At 33.6% G+C, this 24,732-nt stretch overlaps 3 protein-coding genes and 1 pseudogene across 3 annotated transcripts; all 4 read right to left on the minus strand.

Moving 5' to 3' along the window:
* Positions 1 to 5,364: 5,364 nt before the first annotated feature.
* Positions 5,365 to 6,539, minus strand: LOC140824364 (probable hexokinase-like 2 protein; annotated as a pseudogene).
* A 328-nt stretch (positions 6,540 to 6,867) lies between these two features.
* Positions 6,868 to 9,357, minus strand: LOC140823627 (COMPASS-like H3K4 histone methylase component WDR5A). Its single transcript, XM_073185071.1, has 2 exons — positions 8,559 to 9,357; positions 6,868 to 7,355 (listed from the first exon to the last, which is right to left on the minus strand). Exons 1-2 carry the CDS (start codon positions 9,252 to 9,254, stop codon positions 7,062 to 7,064), a joined length of 990 nt encoding a protein of 329 aa, XP_073041172.1. The 5' UTR covers positions 9,255 to 9,357; the 3' UTR covers positions 6,868 to 7,061.
* A 120-nt stretch (positions 9,358 to 9,477) lies between these two features.
* LOC140823626 (pentatricopeptide repeat-containing protein At1g71420) lies at positions 9,478 to 11,939 on the minus strand. The gene has a single exon (XM_073185070.1). The coding sequence runs from the start codon at positions 11,836 to 11,838 to the stop codon at positions 9,781 to 9,783; it is 2,058 nt and encodes a 685-aa protein (XP_073041171.1). The 5' UTR covers positions 11,839 to 11,939; the 3' UTR covers positions 9,478 to 9,780.
* A 633-nt stretch (positions 11,940 to 12,572) lies between these two features.
* Positions 12,573 to 16,852, minus strand: LOC140823628 (auxin-responsive protein IAA9-like). The gene is made up of 6 exons (XM_073185072.1): positions 16,601 to 16,852; positions 15,280 to 15,902; positions 14,941 to 15,167; positions 14,729 to 14,870; positions 13,107 to 13,168; positions 12,573 to 12,974 (listed from the first exon to the last, which is right to left on the minus strand). The coding sequence occupies exons 2-6, from the start codon at positions 15,867 to 15,869 to the stop codon at positions 12,937 to 12,939; spliced, it is 1,059 nt and encodes a 352-aa protein (XP_073041173.1). The 5' UTR covers positions 15,870 to 15,902; positions 16,601 to 16,852; the 3' UTR covers positions 12,573 to 12,936.
* Positions 16,853 to 24,732: the final 7,880 nt, after the last annotated feature.

Genomic DNA, 24,732 nt, shown 5'->3' on the forward strand with positions numbered 1-24,732 from the left:
TTCTAGGCTTTAAATAAAGTCTTTCTTTTTAATTTACTATATTTTTTTTAATTGCTGATATCATATGTCTACCTAGTATGTATATTTTTAATTTAAAATCCAAAATATATTATTTATACTAGAATTACCTCCTACCATATACAAGATCCAATTTTAATTTGATTACGTGACATCAGTATATTTTAATAAATCTAACATGTTCAAATCAATTTTGAATCATCATATTTTACATATGCCAGCAACAACCCAACACAATCTTACAAAGAAATGAGGTTCCCCCTACACAAACCCCGGATTAGACTCGATCATTATTTCAAACAAATAAAAAACATAGACATATCGGTTAGATGAGTTCTAGATCTGAAACTCGTAACCGACCCTCATATGAGCGGTTACGGTCACAGTTCCAGGTCAAACACGTTAACCCAATAGACCGATCCGTTGACAATAGTCGGGGTCCGGGTCTATGTCAAACCCGAACCATAGCCAAGTCTAACCCCGATAAATTTGATTTTATTACAGTTTTTATATTTTTTCATAGCTGGAAAAGAAGTTTAAAACAATTAAGTCTTAAACTCGTTATCACACCCCGAACCCGAGACATATGTATCATGTAAACTATGGCCGAGCCGTTAGCACAACCTCAACTTATCACGTAGATTTTGCCTTCCACCCGCTGTAAGTATACCTTGCAATGTGTCCATATGATTCAAACTCATGCGCTCACACAAATCTCCTCGTGATTTACCGTGTGTCGTTTAGTTATTATTCCATATTGGTTAATCTTATATTCTAAATTATAATAATAAAAAAAAGTACACTAATTATTGTACATTATGTAAATTTTTCACAAAATTTGTATGGCAAAAACTTGTGTGAGACGGTCTCACGAGTCGTATTTGTGAGATGGATCTCTTATTTGGGTTATCCATGAAAAAATATTATTTTTTATGTTAAGAGTATTATTTTTATTATGAATATGTGTAGGGTTGACCCGTCTCACAGATTAGGATCCGTGAGACTGTCTCACATAAGACTCACTCAACTTGTTTATAATATTTTTTATATGGAGAAATCTTTGTTTTGTAAAATATAAAATTGACGAGTATCGGTTTAGAAAAATTATAATATTTAAATAGAAATAATAAAAAATATTATTCTTCGGGGTAAAAATAATAATTATAATTGTAGTGACTAAAAAGGGCTTCTTTTTTTCTTTTACAATATTAGTTTGTCTTTTACACGGGATTGTGGTTCGGGCAAGAAGAAGATTTTGAATATCTGGCGTACATTCAGGAAAAAGATTGAAGGATTTTCATTATTTGGAGTTTGTCTAGGGAATCACCTTTTTGTTCTTTGTATTTTTGCTTTCTTTGCTTTCTTCATTTTATAAATAATAAAATTATGATTTATATTTTTACAAAATTTGTACATTTATAGGAAAACCATATTTACATTCTATTATTTGTTAAATGTACTACACATTTATTTTTTAGTATAATTAATTTTTTTTTATATATTTATTACTAGTCTTGGTTCCTAATATATATATTATCAAGTACTTTAGTTATTCAAAAATTATAACTAAAATTTTAATTTTCCATAAATATGAAAATATGTGTGAAATAAAATATAAAAAAAAAATTACTAATTAAACTATTTTTTATTATCTAGTTTTAGTTTATTTTTTATTTCAAAATTTTCCTATCAAGTAATGCTGTATTCTTATATTTTTTTATACATTTCATCCCATGCTTTTTAAAAATTTGGTTGTACAAAAAAATTATCGAAACAATTTTTTTTGTGGAAGCGTGAGATAATACACCAAAAATATGTGCATTATGCATTATCATAAGAGTAATAAAATAAAGTTTCGCCTTAGCTAATAACTATAAATTTTAATCTATTAGTTAGCGTTTTATCATAACGGAATTATATTCTTAAAAAATTAGTTCTAAATTACATTCTTTTAAATGATTGCATTGATCATGTCATTTCATTTAATTTTGATCGTTGTTTTGGGTTTTGTGTAACTTTTACGTATTTATTTCTATGTACTCTCTAAAATATTAAATAAGCTATAATTTTTTTATATAATATTATGCTTTTAACTTTTTAGTGAAGAACAATATCGTGAATTTTTGGTATATTATTTGTTCATACATAGATATTATTATTATTTAAGTAAAACATTAATATAAATATTTTTTTAAAATGTTCCAAAATAATTTAATTTTTAACAAGTCTATTGCCCAGGGCATAAGAGGCATGCATGATGATTAGACGTCATCCTCACCTTCCTCCGGCTTTTCACCGACAGTCTGTTCAGCATTCCAAACTTTACGATGACAACTAAACACAAGAGTTGCGCTCGTTGCGGGACTTAACCCAACACCTTACGGCACAAGCTAACGACAGTCATGCATCACCTATGTCTGTGTTTCCGAAGACACCCCTCTCTTTCAAGAGGATTCGTGGCATGTCAAGCCCTGGTAATTAAACCACATGCTCCACCGATTGTGCGGGCTCCCGTCAATTCTTTTGAGTCTATACATCTCTGAGATGTTTAGATTTTCAAAACTCCATGTCAAGTTGGAAATAGTTGTTTAACAAGATCTTAAATAAAAATAGTTAATAGCAATATCATCGCGATATGTTTATACAAAAATTCTACCTCGAGCACACGCAATGAAATCATAGACAGTCAAGTCCCAGGTCCATAATTTGTCGAAACTTTCATCTAATAAATTATTATTATTTGAAAAATATTATATATTATTTAAAATTTTGATATACAGATAATATATTAATTTGTAACACAGTTCTCTATTCTTTTTTTATTAGTGATAGTTATACTCAATCAATATATCTAACCTAATTCGATGGCATGATTGTTGTCCATATTTGAAGATGATCTCAAAACATATACATTTTTTTACTAACAATTAAATATATTCATTATATAAAATTTTTAAGTATTTTAAACATTCATAATTTTAATACTTCGTGTACTGCATGAGTGATATACTATGGAATAATTAATGTTCAAAATAAGGATGACAACGGCGTAAGACGGGACATGGATGCATGAGTTTGTCATCCTCATCCTTGTCTTCACGAGTTTGTCATTCTCATCATTGTCTTCGAATTTTGTACCCGCCTGATCACAGCTTTTTCAGGTCTGGAGAATCCCTGAACACGAGCCCGGGGGATCAAATCCCTATTTCCGTTTCAAAAATATTAATGGTGTGGGGCGAGGTTGTGTTCAGAGAATCCCCGAATTCAAACTTATTATTATTATATTATTATTAATTATAATATTAATATTAGATACTTATTAAGAAACTAATATATGAAATATAGATGGCAACGAAGTAGGATAGTGGCGGGTTTGTCATTCTCATCTTTATCCATGTCTCCAAATTTCATACACATCCTATCCCCATTTTTTTAGGTTCGGCCAACAAAGATATAAAAAACATTATATCCGTTTCAAAAATATCAATGGATCAAGTTCGAAGAATCCCCAAACCCGAACATATTATTATTACATGAATATCAATATTAATAATAACAATATCGTTAATATTTTTTTTAAAAAAATAATGATAATAATAATAATAATAATAATAATAATATTCATGTTATTTTTAAGATGTGTTCAGATATAAAGATAATATCTTTATATTTGTCTCGAATTATTTCGGAGATTTAAAAAAATCTCCCAACTCAAACCCAAAAAAATAAAAAATCTCAGTCTTCATTTAAGGTTTTCTTTACTGGCTCGAGCTCGTGGAGAATATTCCCATCTCTAGTTTGAAAAGTTACTCTTAAGATAGTTGAAGACTGAAAATGCTTGTTGGAAGGTTGTCGAAATATACCAAGTAAACTGGTAATAAATAAATCCAAGAAAACTCTGAAACATTTAAAAATACCTGAAAACCTATGTACATCAATTTTTTTTAAAAAAAAAACATACATGTATTATTTTATGAAAATTAGAAAATTGAATTCCAGATTGTATTAATTTTAAACAATTTTTTTTTATTTTTTAAATAAAAGAATTGGTTTGTTTTTTGATAAAGGTCACCGGTCAAACAAGGTTGACTGATGTGGATATGCATGAGTGAGCCCGCTTTTACAGCACCAAATTTAATTTAAACTTTTGAAATTTGCAGTTATTAGCCGTATTATCAATTTACCCCCCTTTGATTACTTCCAACGAAAAGACAATAATGACCTCATTGTTCCATCCCATTCGTGGCATGATATACGGGACCAACCAGGCGAACGACAGACTGAGTGTGAGAACTGAACTACTTTTTTTGCCTAATAAGTGCGAAGCCAAGAAAATGACTAATCAATCCCTGTCAGAAAGCGTCTTTATTATTTATGTCAATATAAACCTAGGTCACATATTTACTTATTATTATTCAATGAACCTAGGCTACATTACTTTGTCATGCACAACAATCTATTTGTTCATACTTGTGATTCTTAGGTTGTAAAAATATGTTAAAGTCCATCCTTAATGGCATAATTATATATATATATATATATATTTATGTCGTTTTGAGGATTTCTTTCTAGTTATTTCAGCATTTCTTTCTGTTTTATTGTTTTGTCATGATCAAATAGGTTATGATCAACAACCAAATTGAAACCTGCATCTTTTGATTAAAAGCCAAATCCAATCTCACCCAAAAATGGGTGTCAAATTGACATTTGACATGCCTTCAAATTTTCTTGAAAAACAAATTGGCACGTCCCGTGGGAGAAAATAAGCCCAGAAAATGGTGAATCAATATGAGGATAATGCTGAGAGATGGGGACATGCAAGTAAGTCCCTATCTAAGTTGGAGGTAATGAATGATAGGTGAGAAATTTGAGGACATGGGAAGGATGATGATCACGACCTTGAAGCAGTTCTTGAATCAGACTTTGGAAGCACAACAATCTATCCGGGTAAGACAAATCAATCTTCTATGTCCAAATTATAAGCAGGTTGTGGAACAAGGACAAACTTTTGAGAATTATCAGACTGAGGAAACTCGGGAAAATTCGACCCTGCCCCTGCAGGTAGTGCCTGCAGGGGCAGATCCAAGGGCCAGAATTTTTCTGGCCCTTGGTTTTTTTTTTTTTTTAAAATTCCTCCCCCCATGAAATGATCTGGACCGTTGATTGGGTGTGGGGCAGCATCGACCAAACCGGAAACTCGATGCTCAGTCACTTCAATTTCGAATCAAGTGTTTACTGTTGTCAATCCAAGAATATAACCTAGAATACTCGAGGAGACAAATGTTCATAGATATCAATGATCACTAAACTAGCTCTAAAAAAAATAAGATATTTATAACATTTATATCAGGGCTGTGCAATATATTGTGTTTGTGCAGCAGCCAAGAAGATAGAGCCAGTCCCAGAAGCACCGTGCGAGTGCTCAATGATCACATTATCTGAAAGCTCGCTTCCCAGCATTTCCCACACACTTGCTGTGCAGATAGTTTCGGAATATACGGTAATGCTCGAATAGCCCTCCTTCAATCGTTATCATTCCGAGCGTATATTTTCTAGATATATAGGTTAGACCTCGACATTTTAGTCGGCTCGATTGGCGATTGCAACCCCTTTAATCAAATAACAATTCAAGAAACTAAGGAATGTAACATTGATCATACAGCACGTCAAAGACTTCCTCCAGCTTCTAATTCACTACTTCATAATCCTCAGATGTATCTTGGTGCATTGCAGCCATATCTGGTGACCTGAACACAGATAAATGAAGAAGTCCCGAGTTTCATTTTTTATATATATTTCTAAAATCTGAAGTTTCTACCCAAAAATATTAGAGTTCATTAATAATCAGATATACATATTAGTCTCTTAATTACTTTAACAAGTAAGGGATGGCTAGTTTAGGTGGCACACAGTCTCCGAATAGATCGAGCAGTTTCCCGAGCCATCCTCAATAATACTCTCCTAACAATCTCTCCCAAGTACATGCCAGAAATAAGCTTCCTGGAAAACAAACCAAGAATTCAACTATATATTATGACAAAACATTAAATAATATTGAAGTTGATTTCAGAACATTCAACTCCTAAATTAATATTACCCGGTGTCCCGGATTCGTGCTTTCAACATCCAAGGAGGCATCGAACGAGGTCAATGGAAGATGGGAGGACGTGTAGTTTCCCCACTGCATGTTAACAAACTGCCAAGAATAAAGCTCACTCAATCTGAATATAGTTGGGTATTAGTGGTTCCATATTTGCGTACCGTTTCCCAAGAATTTGGTGGCTGTGCTTGGAGTTTTGAGGTCTGTTGGGGTGATTCAATGTAAGAAACATCAGTTGCCATGCCTAAAGTCACATCAGCAACACTTTCTTTGCTGTAATATCTTCCTCCAGCCAAATTTCCAATTGTATCATCAACCTACATTCCACTTTCCATGATCAAATATTTTACTCTAATATTTATAATGAAGCTGAAATGAATCCACAATTGAATGCATAACTTACGAGTGCAAAAACTTGCATGTTTAAACTTTATTTTCCAAGGACATGTTGATTTGGTCTCTCAATTCCCTGCCAACATGATTTACACGCGGGCAAACTTACATTACGTGAACGTATCATGGCAACAATCGAATCGAAACGGTTTAATTAGAGTACTCAACGGTGGCGTCGGCTGACAAATCTTTCGATTCGAAGTTGATTTTAGAGGTGAGTGAGGCAGCTTGATCTGCCGGAAACGAGCAAGGGCATTGCGGGGCTAGAATTGGGTTTTAGAGTAACATTGTGATGATTATATATATTAATTCAGCGTTTATTTTATAATAATATAATAACAATCGTAGTTTAAATATGATTGAAATTATTCTAAAGCTGACATAATGAAGAAAATAGTTAGAATATAACCGTTTAAGCAAATGGCTTGAGTGCACAAATACAGGAACTCTATAGTCTTGCAACCCTGCCCAGTTCCTCTAACCTCGATTCGGGAATGTTGTTAAATTACCAGATATAAATATGTTACAAAATTCTAGCAACAAAACTAAATCAATCCTCTTCCTGAGCCCAAATCTTGACCGTCTTGTCATTCCCGAGAGCGCTAGATGCGATCATATTTTCAGTCGGGTGGCATGACACAGATACCACTGCGTCTGTATGGCCTTCGAGCTTTTGAACAATTTTCCGGGACTGGAGCTCCCACAAGTACACACAATTGTCCTCGGATCCACTAACAATGTACTTCCCATTTGTTATGGAAAATGTTGAAGAAATGCAGTATTTCGAGTTGACATGGCCCGTGTATGTTTTCAGAAATTTGCCCGTGGACAGGTTCCAAAGCCGCTGCAAGCAAATGATTCAATCTTACATGGGAGAGAACTCGATAATGTCAACGAAATGCAATGAAGATTCAAAAGACCAAGTGAAAGGACGCTTCATCTTACAGATTAGGCCACGATTTTAAAAGTTCTCGGTCAAGGGAAGGATGTGAATACCATCGAACATTTAGCAGGTCATGCCTGCTTGTTTGTAAACGCTAAATAAATTTAACCTCACATGAAAATAAATAAATCTGCGAACATGAATTTATATTCGTGAAGCAACAAGGGTCCGAAAGGGGTAAAAAACTTTTGGTTCAACAGTTGAAGAAAATTGAACCGCCACCACCAATTGGCAACCTGATAGGAACCTTTTATATTTTAAATTTTCTAAAATGGATAAAGATTATCACCCAAATACGATTCGTGAGAGATCTTGACAAATGTGAGAGAATTAAAATCAAGAGTTAATAATTTTGAGTACCATGTGGGAAGTACAGCAAGATGACATACAAAACATTTTGCTTGAAGAAAATTTTTACTATGTGGGAGCCGGGAGGTATAGCAAGATGACAATGCATACAAAGTAACAAAATAGTAGAAATTTTCTTCAAGTCAAAATGTTCTTTTTCTTCGCTAAGTACTCATTCTGGCAAATCATTCGGTTTTAGACCATCTACTTGTATTACAGATTTGGAGCTGCTTTAAATATCAATATTATCTTGATAACACAATTCCTAGCTAATAAATATAAATTCTGAGACAATCACTTCAAGTTAAACAAGGTATAATTAAACTGAACTCAGAAAAAGAAACTCACAGAACAATTAAATTGAGCAAATACCAGCCAACCAAATCATCATATTCATGAAACATGATATAACCAGAGAGAGAAACCATAACTTATTTCACTCAAGTACCTTGAACCTCTATAACCAAAACTTGTATATCATTCGAGGAATTCAGTCTCGATGGAGTTAAATGTATAGCAGTATCTCCCTCAATTTTTTTTTAAAAAATCCATAGTTACTCGAAATATGTTTCAGGCCTCAAATATATCAAGTGCTGCCCATCTACTGATTTTTAAAGAACTATATGTCATCACCAAACTCAAAATTTACACGTTATACTCTGTTCGTTCCATCAAGAAGAATTCAGCATATAGTCATGAACTCAACTAAATAAATTAAAGGATTAATATCAAGAAATGGAATTGAGAGAAGCTAACCAAAGCGTTATCCAGAGTTCCGACTAGGATAAATTTCCCGTTGGGCGAAAACTTGACAAAACTAACAGGCGGGTGCTCATCATCTATAAGAGTCTTCATACAATGCCCAGTGGAGGTATCCCAAATCCTGCAAAGCCCATCATAACTACTCGATACAATAATCGACCCGTCCAAATTGAAATTAACAGCCGTTACAGGGTCGGAATGCGCGGGGAGGACCTTCAAGCATTTCCCAGACTTAACATCCCAAATGCGGACCGTTTCATCGAATGATCCCGAGGCGAGCATGTTGGATTGGGGGTTAAAGTTGACGCAGAACACGTAGTTGGAGTGGCCGGTTAGGGTTTTGATGTGGGACCCAGTAGTGACGTCCCATAGGCGGAGCGTGCAGTCATCGGAGGCGGTAGCGAGGAAGCGATTGTCGGAAGAGAATGCGAGATCGGAGATGCCGAGTTCGTGGCCGTGGAATTCATGCTGGGTGGTGGTGAGAGAGGAGACGAGGTAGGTGTGGGCGGTCTTGTCGGCGGAAGCGGAGGCGAGTAGACTGCCGTCTGGAGAGAATTTGACGCTAGCGACGGCGCTTTTGTGAGAGCTCAGAGTGTGCTTCAGACAGTAGGGTTTAAAGGGCACTGCTGCGTCCTCCGCCATTGATGACATTCGGGGCTTTTTGGTGCTTATACATTTTATACACCACATCAGTCCAATCTAGTGAAACCGGACCCCATCAAACCGAAATCAAATCCGACTAGGCCGGTCCAATCTAAAACCTATGGATTTAATCCAATATCAATAATTTGATGTTATATTTAGGCGAATGAAATTGAATATATAGATTTCGATTATATTTTTTTTATAGATAACAATAAAATAATAATTAAAATATTAAATTCATATCTTGTTAACACAACGTAAATTAAAATGAATTTCAACCGATTTGATCCGGTCCTGGAGCTGGTTTGGAATCGTTTGAGTGTTGAAAGAATAACTTATTGAATCAATACTTGTACTTCAAGTAACTACAGTCTCTTGCTATGCCAGAGTTGAGCCTCATTAACCTTTGTACATTTTTTAACCAAATGAATGCGATCGTGATGATGAGATATATATAGAGACACACATGACTAAACGTCTGCATCAACTTGATATGCATTAACCATTCCTCGAATGATCTCTGAAAGTCTTGGCCTTCAAATTTCATTGACGGGTTGTAAAACAAATCCGGTCACCAGTAGTTATTGCAAGAGCAAGCTCCCTCCTTAAAATGATGGAACCGGTTAGCATCTCTTACAATTATAGCCTTCTGAAAAAATATCGATGCTATTCTCATAAAATTATGACAGTCTATACAGATTCGTATGTTTTTCATGATCTTAATAACGCCCCCATTGGAAAATGTTCCACCTGCATTCATCAAAGAGAAGGCCAAAGCCAACTTCTCGCTGTGGTGATACAGATGCTCCTCTTTATGCTCCTCTTCTACATCGTATAAAACCAAACTAGTTGTAGGAACGTAGCCTATTTTCTTGAGTTGTCTCAATAGCTCTTCCAAATATACACATATCGCTTCTAGCCAAGGGTGTCGCTGACCACCGGATGCAAACTCGTGCACCCTATTTCCAACTTCAGTCCAACTCAAACCTGGTTCTTTTCTTATCCCGAAACGGTCCATTTTATTCCGCATCAAACCTCCTTGATCAAAATTATTGCTTGAGCAATAAATATTGGAGATCATGACATATCCTAGGGAATTTTCAGGATCTAACTCCTTTAACTTTGATGATGCTAAGTTGGCCATACGAGTTTCTCCATGTTTTCGACATGCTCCAAGAAAAGCACTCCAAACAACAAAATCCGGTTCCATAGGCATATTTGTTATGACCTTTTTGGCTTCTGTAAGATGCCCAGCTCGTCCTAAAATATCAACCACACAAGCATAATGATCAAGTTGAGGAACGACTCCATATTTCTCAAGCATCGTTTCAAACAGCTCAGTTCCTTCTTTCACCATCCCAGTATGGCTGCACAATGAGAGCAGTGCAACAATGGTAGTGTCATCTGGTACAACATCCATTTGTTTAAAGAAATTTAGTGCTGCTTCGGCATCACCATGTATTGCATAAGCCTTCAACATTGAATTCCAAGAGATGATATCTCTCAGTGGCATTTCATGAAATACTTGCTTCGCGTCATCTATAGAACCACATCGAGCATAAGCATGAATAAGAGCATTATTGAGCACTGGAACGTTCACAAAGCCTACTCGAATCACCTGAGAATGCACGGCTGCGGCATGCCTCTCAGTCATGAGATTTGAACAGGCCTTCAATAAAATGGAAAAAACGTAACAATCTGGACGGAAGTGTTCTCTACTCATCTGATTGTAAAGGAGAAGAGCTTCTTGTGGAGCCCTCTCGGAAAATGCTGTCATGATTCCAGTCCACATAACAACATCCCGTTGCGAAGAAGTTGTCTCCAAGAACAACTTATAGCAATCACCAACGTCCCCGCCAACACTAGAATAAGCTTTTACTAAAGCAGTCGCTACCCCAACGTCCAGTCCCAACCCTATTTTCACACCAATGCAATGCAATTGCGAGCAACACAAGCGTCCCACAACATTATCAAGCCCACATATCGAAGAATTTAAGCTCAAGAACGTGACGCGGTCAAAATCAACTCCATCGTAAAACATTCTTTTAAACAAAGAAATGGCTTTATCACTTTGTCCATGCATTCCAAAACCTGTAATCATTGAATTATAGGTTATAAGATTGCGAATGTCCATTTCTTCGAACACCCTACAAGCCTCAGCACCTGAATTGGAACCATTCTTCCAATACATTCCCACCAAAGCATTCCCCACATAAATCAAACCGTCACAACCTGTTTTCAACGCAAGCCCGTGTGCTTGAACACCGCGTTTATAATCACAAACCGAAAACACGCTCGCATATGCAAAATCATTGGGTTTAATATGAAATAACATCTCAGAAAATAAGCCAAAGCATTCGTCCGCGTGTCCGTACTGGGCGTACCCAGAAATAAGCGCAGTCCAAGAAACAATGTTAGTGTGAGGCATTTGGCTGAACAGTTGGTGTGCAATGTCCAAGCGGCCACACTTCGCATTCTCGTTGATGAGATGATTGGCGGCGTAGAGATCAAACGGTTGCACTCCGGTGAGACTTCGGGCTTGCACACGGCGGCGAAGGGCCTGGCCTTGGTGGGCTGTCTTTTGAATCCTGCTGAACGAGACGGCTATTGGTGTCAGAGCACTTTTCATTTGAATCTCATAGCTCGAAAAGCAGCGGCGTTCATGGTCACCGGACCTTTAATTCCTATTATATCCTTGACCTTGTCTGATTAAAGTCAAGTCAAGTAAAATACAACAAAATCAACACTTAAAAATTATATTTAAAAATTTATATTTTACAAAAAAATTAATATACTGAAGATTAAATTTTAATATATACATACGTGTCTTGCATGCATATATATCTGCCATAAAAACTAGTTTTTTTTCAATAATCTAATCTAATATTTTTTGCATACTATTCATAAATAATCGTTCTCATAATCTATACTATTTTGTAAAATAATGGATAAAATATGAACTATATACTTTAATTTATATTTTTATTTGTTATCACCTAAATAAAACTGAAAATTGTTACTAAAGAAAGTATATATTATAAAAATAATAATAAAATATAGTCGACGTATTATTTTGATTTATTTCAATAAAAATCATTAGTACTTCAAAAATAGGGGCAATTGTTAAACGAATATAATTATTTTAAGTGAATCAAAACATGTCACTTCCTTAATTAATAACTAGTATTGCACTAAAAAAACATAATATGTAAATCTTATGTAATAATTATGTTTTTATTTCAAGTAATAGAACTAGTAATTATTTCTGCTTCCATATAAAATTTAGAAACATTCCCATTTTAATGTTTCTACGTATATGTACTGTTCTGTACCGTAAGTGCACCAAGAAAAAAAATGCTAGAATAGGACAACACATAGTAGAACAGTTCATTACTAATGACATTTTTACAAGTGAATTATTCCAACTGACATCAAACATTAAATTCATTAATTCTTAATACACATCACGCATATGAAACTTAGTTTCCCAAGCAATTTTACAAGGCATCACTAAAGGGGCGGACGAAAAGGCCAAGAAAAAAAACATACTACAAATATAACATTAAGTTGTCGGAGACAATGCACACAAGAACACATGAGAATAAAAGCAATACCGAACATATTATTGCATCGAGTTAAATATTCGACTGCTTTCTTCTGTTTGTCATGATGGGTATTTTACCGTCAATCGTGCAGACAGAAAGCAGCACTCAGCCATAGTCGGATACTAGTTTCGGCTTTTAGATTTTTCCATGGCTCTGGGAGCTGTAGAGAAAATGAAACTCATTTACGGTTGTTGATTGCAGATAACAGCATGCATAGTGGAACAGAACAAAACCATAGTTTCAAATGGTTTGTTCCCTTGTAAAAACGATGAGAGAAACAAATATTTCTCACCCAATCCAATAGCATCAGAGCCTTTCATAATTTTGAGCCTCTTGCAAGAAGTGATGAACATCCTAAAACAGCAGAAGTAGTCAATAACATGAAAATATTGGGTGCATATTGTATCATATATGGGCACAATTCATGCAAGTTAAATTGGATATATGCCAACAATCTATACAATGTCTTCAAGATGCACGTTGTGTCATTTATATGCAGATTTTGGTCTCAAGTCTCCTCAGATTTTTATTGATGCATCGAATTATCCTTTTTTACAAACAAAGTAAATGTAAAAATAATATCACATATTGAAAACCTTGTGAATTCTGCATTTCATGGCCTTGCATTTCGTTTTAACTGCAGGTTGGTAAACCCATAATAACTTGCCTATGGTTAGAGCTTCAATTAAATTGAGAGAAGAGTCACAAAGTATACAGAAAAAAACAGTCTCCTTGGTATGAATGAGTTGCAGTAGTAATTGCCACAAGCATACTCATGATTGTTGTCAAACTTCTCATTCAGTGTTCACTTATCTTAAATATATTGATTTTGACGACTGGAAATCAAACATTGTTATGATTGGTGAACACTAACAATTACCACCGTAGTTGGTTGCACGCTTATGAAGAAGACAGTTGTATTTGGATGCAGGCTTATAAAGAAGAAAATGAGTTCTCAGGCATTGCAATGCTACTATGCTAGTGAGGGAATGATATGTATCTTTTAAAGACGTTATTCAACAGTCAACACCAGTATAGCAGTTGCAGAAGGCAAGTATCTGTTCTTTCCAAAGTACAGAGAATAAAGAATAAGCACGAGGTACGTAAAAACAAACTCCATATAGCATATGGATATTAGAGCATCCACACTTGTCGGGATATTTCTCCAAAATATTTGTAGGTCCATTGGTCTATATCAATCAAATATCCTCATTATCAAATATCTCACATTTCACATCAAATAGCCAACCAAATATTTATGGTCTAACTGTCACTTTATTACTCTTCATTTATTATTTCATTTAAATAAAATGATTTATACTTTTTTAAATTTACCTTTAATCTAATTAGTTTCATATAAAAAATTTCCGTTAATATTTGAAATTTAATATTGAATTTATGTATATATTTTGACAATTATATAGTACAATTAAACTAATATTAAAATTTTATTTTTAAAAAAATGATAGCACATAGCAATACAGAAGTTTGACAAATATGGGCTTTCATGAGATGGGCCTTGCATGGGTGCATTTATATCAAAGAAACTTTAATTAAAAATAAATAAATAATAATTTTTTTTCAGAAAAAAAGAAGAAGCAAAGAAGCTGAAGCAGCTGGCAGTCCACCCACCAGCGATACATGGATTTTTCCAAATGTCCCCTGTTGTAGTTGCCCTTAGGACAAATATCACATTTTTGTAGCATGTTTTTCTTAGGGGAGACTCGAATGTCTAGTTAGCAAACACAGGAAAACTCTGAAATTTTTTTCCGCTAACTGCATCAACTTGATACTTTTTCCAATTTCAGTACTGCTAAGCATATGGATTACTTAGAGTGTTACCCATCTTCCATTTAATGAAAACCGGAAAAAACAATAAATTCCATACATACAATTGCAGAAAAGAAAGCTTACTCCCATGGCACATCTCCAACAAGCATCCAATCACCATCCTTGTCCTCATATGTCAGCACATAATCTGGTCCATGCAGAAGATCCTTCAAGTTACTCTCATTCAGCATCTCCTTACTTGGGGTTCCGGTGGACCCACATTGTCCTGAAACAAGAATGCTCTCCTAGAACCTGTAAAGGCAAAAGAAATAACCTACACTGAAATAACCACTTACCTATGGTGAAACAACCGAACATTTTCTCCAATCCAGTAGAAAGTTCTTGATAGGAGGCATATGTTCTCAGATCCACCTTTCTCAGATAAGGTGCAGTAGCCATGCTGACCTTGACAAATAAAGCACCAGGTCCTGGTTTACCATCAACTTCATCATTGTTCTTCAAGGTTGTGGCCAGAGTATTCTTCCTATAAGATCTGATTGGAGGCCAACCAACAACTTGTGCCCTGCAACACCGTATAGAAAATGACAGGCAAGCGCCATAGAATAAGACTACCTCATTCAACCATAATTATCTAAATCATTTCCTAAATTTTCCCATGAAATTTCAGCACTTACTTAGCAGCAGGTACACTGTTGGTGTTAGAGTCATTAACCTTCTTATTGCATTCCTTAGATGCCTTTGCGGGTATATCTGGCATAACATTTGTCCCGGTATTACCAGCTAATTTTGATTGTCCAGAATCAGAACCTGCAGAATTGAACATCCAATTTCCCACACCAAAAAAGGAACTTTTTGATTCTGATAATTCATTTGCAGTGTCACAAAATCCTCTTTTACTCCCAGAAACAACTATCTTTTGTGACAATGAGCAGATTCCATCCTTTGATGGAACTAAGGGAAATAATTGCTTTTCATCAAGCTTCCCCATGCTGTTGAGGTTAATGCCTGAATCTCGTTCAGGGGATTGTGATCCAGGAAGACCAAGCCTCAACTCTGTGGCCTTCATAGTTAAATTCTTCTTGGTTTCCTGGGTTACATCTGAAATGGGAGAGCTGTCTACCGAGGAACGATCGGTCAATCCCAAGTAATTGCGCTCTTTCAACCCCAGGCCATTCTGAGAGATAGATTCAACTGATGTTGAAGAAGCCATCAGAGAAACATTACATCGACTTTGATCCTCAACCCCCGACAATGGTGGAGACATAAAAGTCGAAACTTTACATGCTGTTTTATAAATCTGCAACACAACAAATATTCAATTGTCACACTTGATTAATTCAAAACCTATCAACCTAACTCCGAGGAACTATCATCTGAGAAATCTGACACTTTACCACAGGGATCGGGGAAACAATTGTTTCGTGTGTATGTTATTCAAAACAAGAAAATGTTCGAGAAAATGCTTTTTAAAAACAAGTATTAAAGTTTACTATTCAAACAAACCGTTCAATAAAAACATAACGCTGAAGCAGAAAAAGGTCAGCAAACAAAAAGGCAATCCACTGTTATCTTCTCATTTTGTTTTGACAAACAACAGGAACTGCATAAAACATATAAATCTGCGAGAAAATTGAAACAAAGGGACGATAAAATTCAATACAGAGAAGCAATGAATTCAAATCCGAAATTTCAATAGTTTTTGGTTCATCTCTAAGCCAAATTTTTGGCTTCACAACCTGACAGCCAAGCGAAACACTTGCACGGACAATAAAATAACAGCCAAAAAAAATACACAGCGTAGAAAACTTAAACCAACAAAAAATCAAAGAAGATCCACATTTCAGGTTCAATTCAAACACATGCTAATTATTAAGAACAAACATAAACCATACACCCAAGATTACTAGATCTCATCTCAATATTTAGCACACCAAACCCAAATCAAACAAAAAGAACACTGAAAAGTTACATTTGCATAACAACAAAATTACATACCAGAAAATCGATTATGGAAGTGCCAGTACTCACAACGCAGCTTAGAAACAGATTATGCTCAAGAATTTCGTTTAACAGTACGAAAACCAGGGAACGCAAAGCAGAGAGATTTTCTCAAGGTCCCTCCAATCCAGCAGAAAAAGCTAACAAAAACACAAGGGAGCGCTTTGTTTTTTTATTCGGCCGAGAAACTAAAGCCCAGAATCACACTTAAACTACGAAAGTGCCCCTCGTTTGTATTTTCTTCCGATCAACGACTGAGATTTCTCGATGTCAGTCAATCGCGGCCGTCGAAGACAATCAGATTAAAATAATTACTTCTGTTTATATATATATATATATATATATATATATATATATATATATATAGTTTTGATATCCTGCACACTTTTGTGAGCACTGATGAGGTGTCACTCACCCATTGGATGCGTAATTTTTTTATATTTCATCACATCCAATGGGTGAGTAACATCTCATCGGTGCTCACAAAAGTGTGCACGGTAGGTGTGCAAGATATCAAAACTGTATATATATATATATATTTATATTACGCATGTTTTTTGCAGGTGGTAAAAATGGTGGCAGTAAATTATGACTTATTTTTACAGTTTTGTTGATTCTTGCGAAAATGGTGATAAATATTTTTTTTAGACTAATTCCAACTTTTTCACACGTAAAACATGTGAGCGACCAGAAATACATGGAGAGAAGGTTCGTCGTTATGTGTGAAAACTACTTATAATTTTTTTCCAAAATAAGATCCAAAAATATTTAATTAACTAATTTTGTATATTATACAATAATAATAATAAATATAAAATAAGAAACTCATGGGAAAAAAAATAAAATAAAGAAAGGGGACAGAGGAAAAAAAGGAGATGAAAATATTGACAATTGGCGAGGGGACAAGAAAGCAACAATTGGACTTGATTTGCCGGGTGGTGACTAACTCATACTCTCATAAGTCATAACCACTCCTCTATTCTAATCCACTCTTCTTCTATTTCAATATAATAATATTAATCTATCAAACAATTTTCATTGTAATTAAAATTGATTTTTTTTTATTATAACAATTAGTAGTGTTTATAATTAAATACTCGTGGATCAACACACAAAAACATATAAACTACGTTAGTTATATAAATTGCAGTAGACAAACTCTATCTGACAGGCTCGTACGAGAAAGTTTTGGTAAATAATCGAATTATGATTGTTGATCAAACACATCTACTCCACCAACTCGGATATTTTGTCCATATAGAATATTAATATTTTTTTCCTAATAATATATATTTTGAGGAAACTTAATGTTCATGCTTTGTCGCACGGGAATAATTAGATGCCAATTGCCTTTGCACGCTTGCTCCCCATTCCTCTTTCATTATGGTCAACCAACCGCATCACACATAATTAATGCTACAAATATTCATACCGGTTGTGGACATACGTAAACGAGTCCATTTTTCTGAAAATATAGCTTTTTAGGTATGAGATTTTTCTAAATTTGTTGGCCGTAATTTCACGATTATAGGGGAATATGTATGAGACATGAAATCAACATTAATTGTACAATTATTTGTCAAGCTCTAGATCCTAACATAACTAGGATGACTCGAGCTATGTATATTTGGCTCGAACTATAATTCATAAATGTTATAACCTTGTAATATTTTTTATCGAGCTGACATTAATTCAAAAGACAGTCAAAAAAAAATACTCAAGCTTATATGTTACACACACATAACTATATATATGTATATAATAAAGAGTACGACAATGTAATGCGATGTCGATGAAAACTGCGAGATTTTTTGGGAAGTTGGATCTCGGAATTGAAGCTTGGGTCGACTTCGGATTTAAAGCACAAACATTAACGTTAGAAGATGACGGAAAATTGTTCAAGCATAGTCTTTCGACGATCAAGTCAGATAATAAGAAAATAGAGAGAATATTATGTGTGTTTTCAGAATGAGTGAATATATGAATGCATATACAATGACCAAAACATGGTATTTATAGAAAAAGAATCAGGATGCGAGTAGAGTTCTTAGACGGCTACAACTCTAGTCTTTGTAGGATTCTAAATTCGTTAGAATCCTTCTCCAGTTAGAATCAAGATTCTCAGAATCTTAGATAATGTTAGATTACATTTTTACGAGCCATTAAATTTTTACGAGCCTTATTTATGTGGATTACATATTGATGTATCTGAGTGAGAGTTCATTTGAGGAATGAGCTTTTCTGACGAGACTTGAGTCAGTTCAAGTTTTCAATTGGAGCTCGGCTCGGGAGGTAGGCCATGTCTTGCTAATCGACGAAATTATAGAAGTATGAGAGGTCATTAGGGTGAGATCTCAGATAAATTCCCAACGAATCTATGTAAATAGAGTCCAACGTGAGTCCCTAGATTATCTAATGGATACTGGTGAATGAAGAAACCTCCTAATGAACCCTAGCTATTAAAATTACCTCCAAACAAATCTGGATATTGGAGATGAATTCTCTCAAGCTATAGGGAGTGGGCCGAACCCATCTCCTTGAATATCATAATGTATGAACACGAAAGTACTAATTTAGCATAAAATTTATAAATCATGAAAATAAAATAATTGAGTTTCAAAGAAACCAACCATTGTAGTTGAGTTTGATTTAGAAGCAATTTTTTTTTTTTTGGTGTTTCTTATATGACTCTAAAATCAATAACTTTTATCTTTTGATTTATATTGAGTAAACTTTCGGGCTAACGTAATATTCTATAAACAACGTTAATGAAATAAACTGTATTAGACAACAAGTCATATATGACATATTCACTCGAAAAAATGGAAACCATTTTTATTGGATGATCATGATACTTCCCGGTTCATCTGTAATTCTTCGATTCCTCGTGGTCTAGCTATTGTTCTTGAGAAATGACCCGGTAGTTCTCCGGGTGAAAAAACATTAGACAGTCCGTCTTCTGAAACCAACACCTTTGATGTTATTTGACGTACGATAATTTCTATATGCCTATTATGAATCTGCATCCCCTAGGATCGATAAACCTTTTGGATCTTATTAACCAAAGAGATACGACTTTGCACTATAGTTAGCTCAACACCAATCAAGAATGCCGTAAAAGTAACAAGAAGAAGTCGTCATCTGTATTTTCTTATTTTTTTTATGGTTGCACTTGTGTTATATTATACGATTATATAATTATATATGGGTAAGTTATAAACTAATACTAGAACTATTAAAACTAAAATTATAATTTCCGCATTTTAGAATTTTATTGATTGGTGAGCTACGTTATGATGGGGTTGACTTATCTTTCTTCCTTCCAAACAAGAAAGAATTAAATAGGCACAGGTTTCATGGGACTACATATCCAGTTACAGACTGGCACGCTATCCCCTCGGGAACTTGCTGTTTAGCATGGCCTAACTGACATCCCAAAACAAATTTTTAAACGAGCATAAACCAACCCATGCTTATTTTTAAGAGTAGACAGACGGTTTTACGGATTTTTATCTTTGAAATTAATCAATTTTATCGATATTCACAATAAAAAGTAATACTGTTAGCATAAAAAGTAATATTTTTTCATTGATGACCCAAATAAGATATCTGTCTCACAAAATACGACCCACGAAAACGTCTAGCTCACACAATTTTAATTCATATCAATATTCATAGCACATGATTTCCACGTGTTCATGTAATTTTACTTACTATATAATTTAAAAAAAATACGTTAATTTTGAGATAAAATAGAAGAAAAATCAAGAAGATAAAGTGAGACATGAAGATTATAACTAGTAAGTTCAGACCATTCAAGTTGTAGAACAAATTATGCATGAGTAAAATTAGAAATAAACTTTGTTTTCGACACACCAAAACGGTTCGCGATAACAAGGAACTGGTGAATTTATACTGTATGTTGGTTCGAAAATTAAATTTTATCAAATTATACCTTGCATTGTATTTATTTGATTGAACATCGATCCTGCGGACTAAGGGAACTATGAAAATGTTGTGTTTCTGGTTCATTTTTAAGGGAACTATGAAAATGTTGTGTTTCTGGTTCATTTTTCCACAGAAGCCCGATATATGCCCATATCGTACAATTCAATTATTGGGCTTTGTTTGGGTCCTAAATGTAACATGAAATTTTCTATTTTGACATTATTCATGAGACAAATTATAACCACAAAATTAATAGTAATTTCAGAAATGTGTGCATAAAAATTAAATAATTTTATCAGTAAGCTTGGATAAATAAGTTTTTCAGTTAATAAATGTTTTTTAAATTTATATTGCCTAATAAATTATGTCTGGATGGAGGTGTTATGTAAAAGAAAAGTTTTTCTGAAGCCAAAAAATTTGGTTTCGGGACTTATGCTTCAAGTTTTTTTTTTTAAATAAAAAGGGAAAAATTCCTTTTTAATAATGTATTAAAAAATATGACTATTGTGTATTTTTTTAATAAAAATATTATTTAAAAACTTGAGATTAATCTCATTGTATTTGGATTTGATAACCAAATTGAAATGATTGCATATAAGATGAGTTTGAAATACAATAAATGATTCAAAAAAAAAGAAGGTAAAATGACATTTAAGAATTTAAAATATATGATAAATAAATGTATTCAAATTCAATAGATTTGAGATCCTCTGCTCTGAGCTTTTGGTTGCGTATTGCATAATTATCATCATCCATTTATTTCTTTCTTTTTTCAAACCTTGTGAACCTGCAATCGCTATTTTGGACACGCTCTTAGCAAACTCAAATGGTTAACGCAGTAGCATGCAAATCATGCTGATCATGTAAATACATTGGATAAACCCTATGTTGCTAGACTCAGAACTGATATTACAAAGACAGATTGAACACCTGACATCTTGGTAGGCATCATCATACTCTACTATCCAAGCTTTTTTTTGAGGCATCATAGCCATTTCTAATCAATCGCGTAATCAATTGGAATTTATGTTTGAATATACAATTTGTGAGAGCGATTTACTATTTAGGAAGTAAAGATTCGGGTAGTGTTTTGAAGATTATACTTTTCTGATAAATTAGAAATGGTCAATTATCCATTTTAATATTTAAAATTAAAAACAACGAGATGTAAATAACACATAAAAATAGTTTTGAAAAAAGTGCATGAAATTTATAATAAATAAATAAATACTATATTATTAAAAATTGATATAAGTAAAAAGCTAATTTAAAAAAAAAAAAAACTCAACATGACCCTTCGCTTGATGAATCGGCTCCTTCATATTTATTTTTATGTATCGTTCACAAGCCATAACCACTAGCAGTACTCTATCGTTACATGCATATACATCGTTCCAATAATTGTCCCACACCTCTCACCCATTTAAAATAAAATAAAGAATATGGATTAATTTTTGTCTATTATATATTTGTATCAATTAATTTTATTTAAAAAAATTAGAGACCATATTAAAATTTAAAATTTTATAGATGAGTTTTAAGATTTTTTTATAATTAAATAAAACTAATTATTCAAGTAGGATTATTTTGTCAGACATATATTGTTCACTGACATCCAGAACTTGAGGTGCTGCAATTCTGGATATGAGTTGTTGTATCTTGATCAGGACGATTGTCATTTTGTATAGCACTTACATACAAGCAAAGTTGGCATTCGAAAAAAAGATTTTTCTTGCCTCAACTCATAGTACTTGTTGTGCACCGAAGATCAAGAAGAAAGACCGGTAACATATTTTTCTATTCTTTCGTGTTTTCTGATTATTTTTTTTTATTTTTAGATTATATACACGCACACGCATATTCGAGTCATATGTAGCAATTAGATGTTAAATAAATAGTACATGCATGTGCAAAACCAGCTCATAGTGCATGCATGTAAAATTTAATATAGACACTTTTATGGTTGATTGATACAAAGGTCGACCAAACCACGAGCTCTCCATTTGCCTTTTTATTCATTTTCAAATTTTGTTTTCACCGGTTTATTGCATCTGGATTGGTTTTCCACCCATTTCGCGTTTGATTTACCGGAAAAGAGGTCCACCGCGAGCAAGGGCGTAGCATTGTCCGGGCTGAAATTTTAAACTCTAGAATCTTTTAATATTTTAAATTGATCTACACGGGATAATATCATATTATTCCAAAATTATACAAAATTTACATATACAATTTTTTTAAAAAAATTAGACCACCCGAGCTTTAGGAGAATGTGGCTCCGGCCCTGACCGCGAGTCGCACGGAGGCTTCCCTCTAGGGTTCTGGATTGATCTTGGGGTTGGTTGATCATGTTGATACTCTCATTCCAAGTAATCACAAATGTATATACTTGTCTGTTTATTTTTATCACATAAACTAACAAATTATTTTTAGACAATAATAAAAAAATTATTAACTAGACAGCAAATCTATATAGATTTAAGACCGAACTTTATAAATATTATGATACGTACTAGTGACAGACATATAATAATTATGAGATAAGTTATGAATTTTAATAGAAGAAAAATCAGTGAAGAGTGATTTTGTCCATCAAACAATGGAGAAATTTAAAAATATACAAAATTTAGGTACAATAATTATAAAATATAAAAAAAATTATCAGTCGAAAATAGGGTGTCAACTGCATGCGGATACTTCGTATTCCTGTGACTAACTAAAAGTTCACCCTCCTCTCACATGCAAATTTAAAATATTAATTCATTTATTCTTAAATATTTGTTTTTAGGTTGTCGTGTTGGCATTATTATTTTTTAAGAAAAAGATCATGATTTAGAATTTATAATACAATCACAGCTAGAAGAATATTCATTCTAAAAGCATCTTAAATTTTCAAATATAATCTCATGTACGTGCTTAATTAATTAAATAATTGCAAGTGTTCATGCTCAAAATTTTCATTTTTATGTCAATATATTTTTCAAGTATTATATATACGGGACTTATAATATAGATATATACAACTTGGTGTCATGGTGTAACACCAGTGATTTTATTTTTCTACCACGACCATGTTATATATAATGATGATAGAATCTGCATTCGTTACACTTCAATATTTATTGGATAAACTCACATGTTAACGCAGTAAGTCTGCAAACTTTGTTAGCCAAATAAACTGTTTTGTGCAAACTTTATATGAAATGCTTGTCCGAAAAAATGTTGATTGAAGAATCAAAATAACGACTATTGGACAAATTCTCTCACTCTACCGGTGGAGACACTTTCTTGAACTATATTTTCAAATTTTAATTTTTTTACACCTTTCATAATTTTTTATGATTTTAAAATTATAAAAATATAATTTTTTTTAAAAATTTTTAGCTTTAGTTTTTAATTTATTGCAACAAGAGTACGTACGGTTGATAAAACTAGAAAATCTTAGTGGCTTCTCGTGATATGATCTCTAGATTCAAATTTTATATAAATATCAAATGAAATAAATACAATTTTTATTCTGATTTTAAAATGATTAACATAAATAAATTAAATTATTTGTTAGAAAATACATAAAAAACTTTAGTGTCACACGCACATGACAAGCGTTGTTCCGGTAGTTAATTGTTAGTTATTGTTTAGCCCAAATATTTGAAAACCCATCCAATATAAAAGCCTGCAGAATATGAGAAGGTCCAATGAACAAGCCCATAAAGTGTCAGTTGAAGGCCATGACGGAGGAGGTGATCCACGACTCATAATGGATAGACGTGGAAAATGGCCAAACCGTTTAGGGGAGTTGTACAAAAATGGGAACGAAGGAATCAGAGAAGGCTCTCAACAACTACACACAAAAAATCTACAGTAAAAGCTCTGCAGAATTCTATCATCAATTGCACGCTCATTTTTCATTTTCCAGTATTTTAGTTTCTTCATATTTCGCATATTCCTCTGACTTTCTTGTAAAAATGTCGATCAAATTCATGGCAGCATAATGAATATTGATGTTGTTTATGAATTCCACCTTTAATTTCAGTATATTCTTCATTTTATGTTCTTATTTTTGGAGACATTTCGAGGGAATTAGAACGAACGATCGAATCGAGAAACACAACGTTTGGTAAAAGAAGTCAGATTATTTTCACAAATTTGGCACGAACAGGTGCCTGGCACGCCCGCAAATTTTC

This window comes from Primulina eburnea, chromosome 2 (assembly GCF_022965805.1).
Source record: "Primulina eburnea isolate SZY01 chromosome 2, ASM2296580v1, whole genome shotgun sequence".
Taxonomy (NCBI): domain Eukaryota; kingdom Viridiplantae; phylum Streptophyta; class Magnoliopsida; order Lamiales; family Gesneriaceae; genus Primulina; species Primulina eburnea.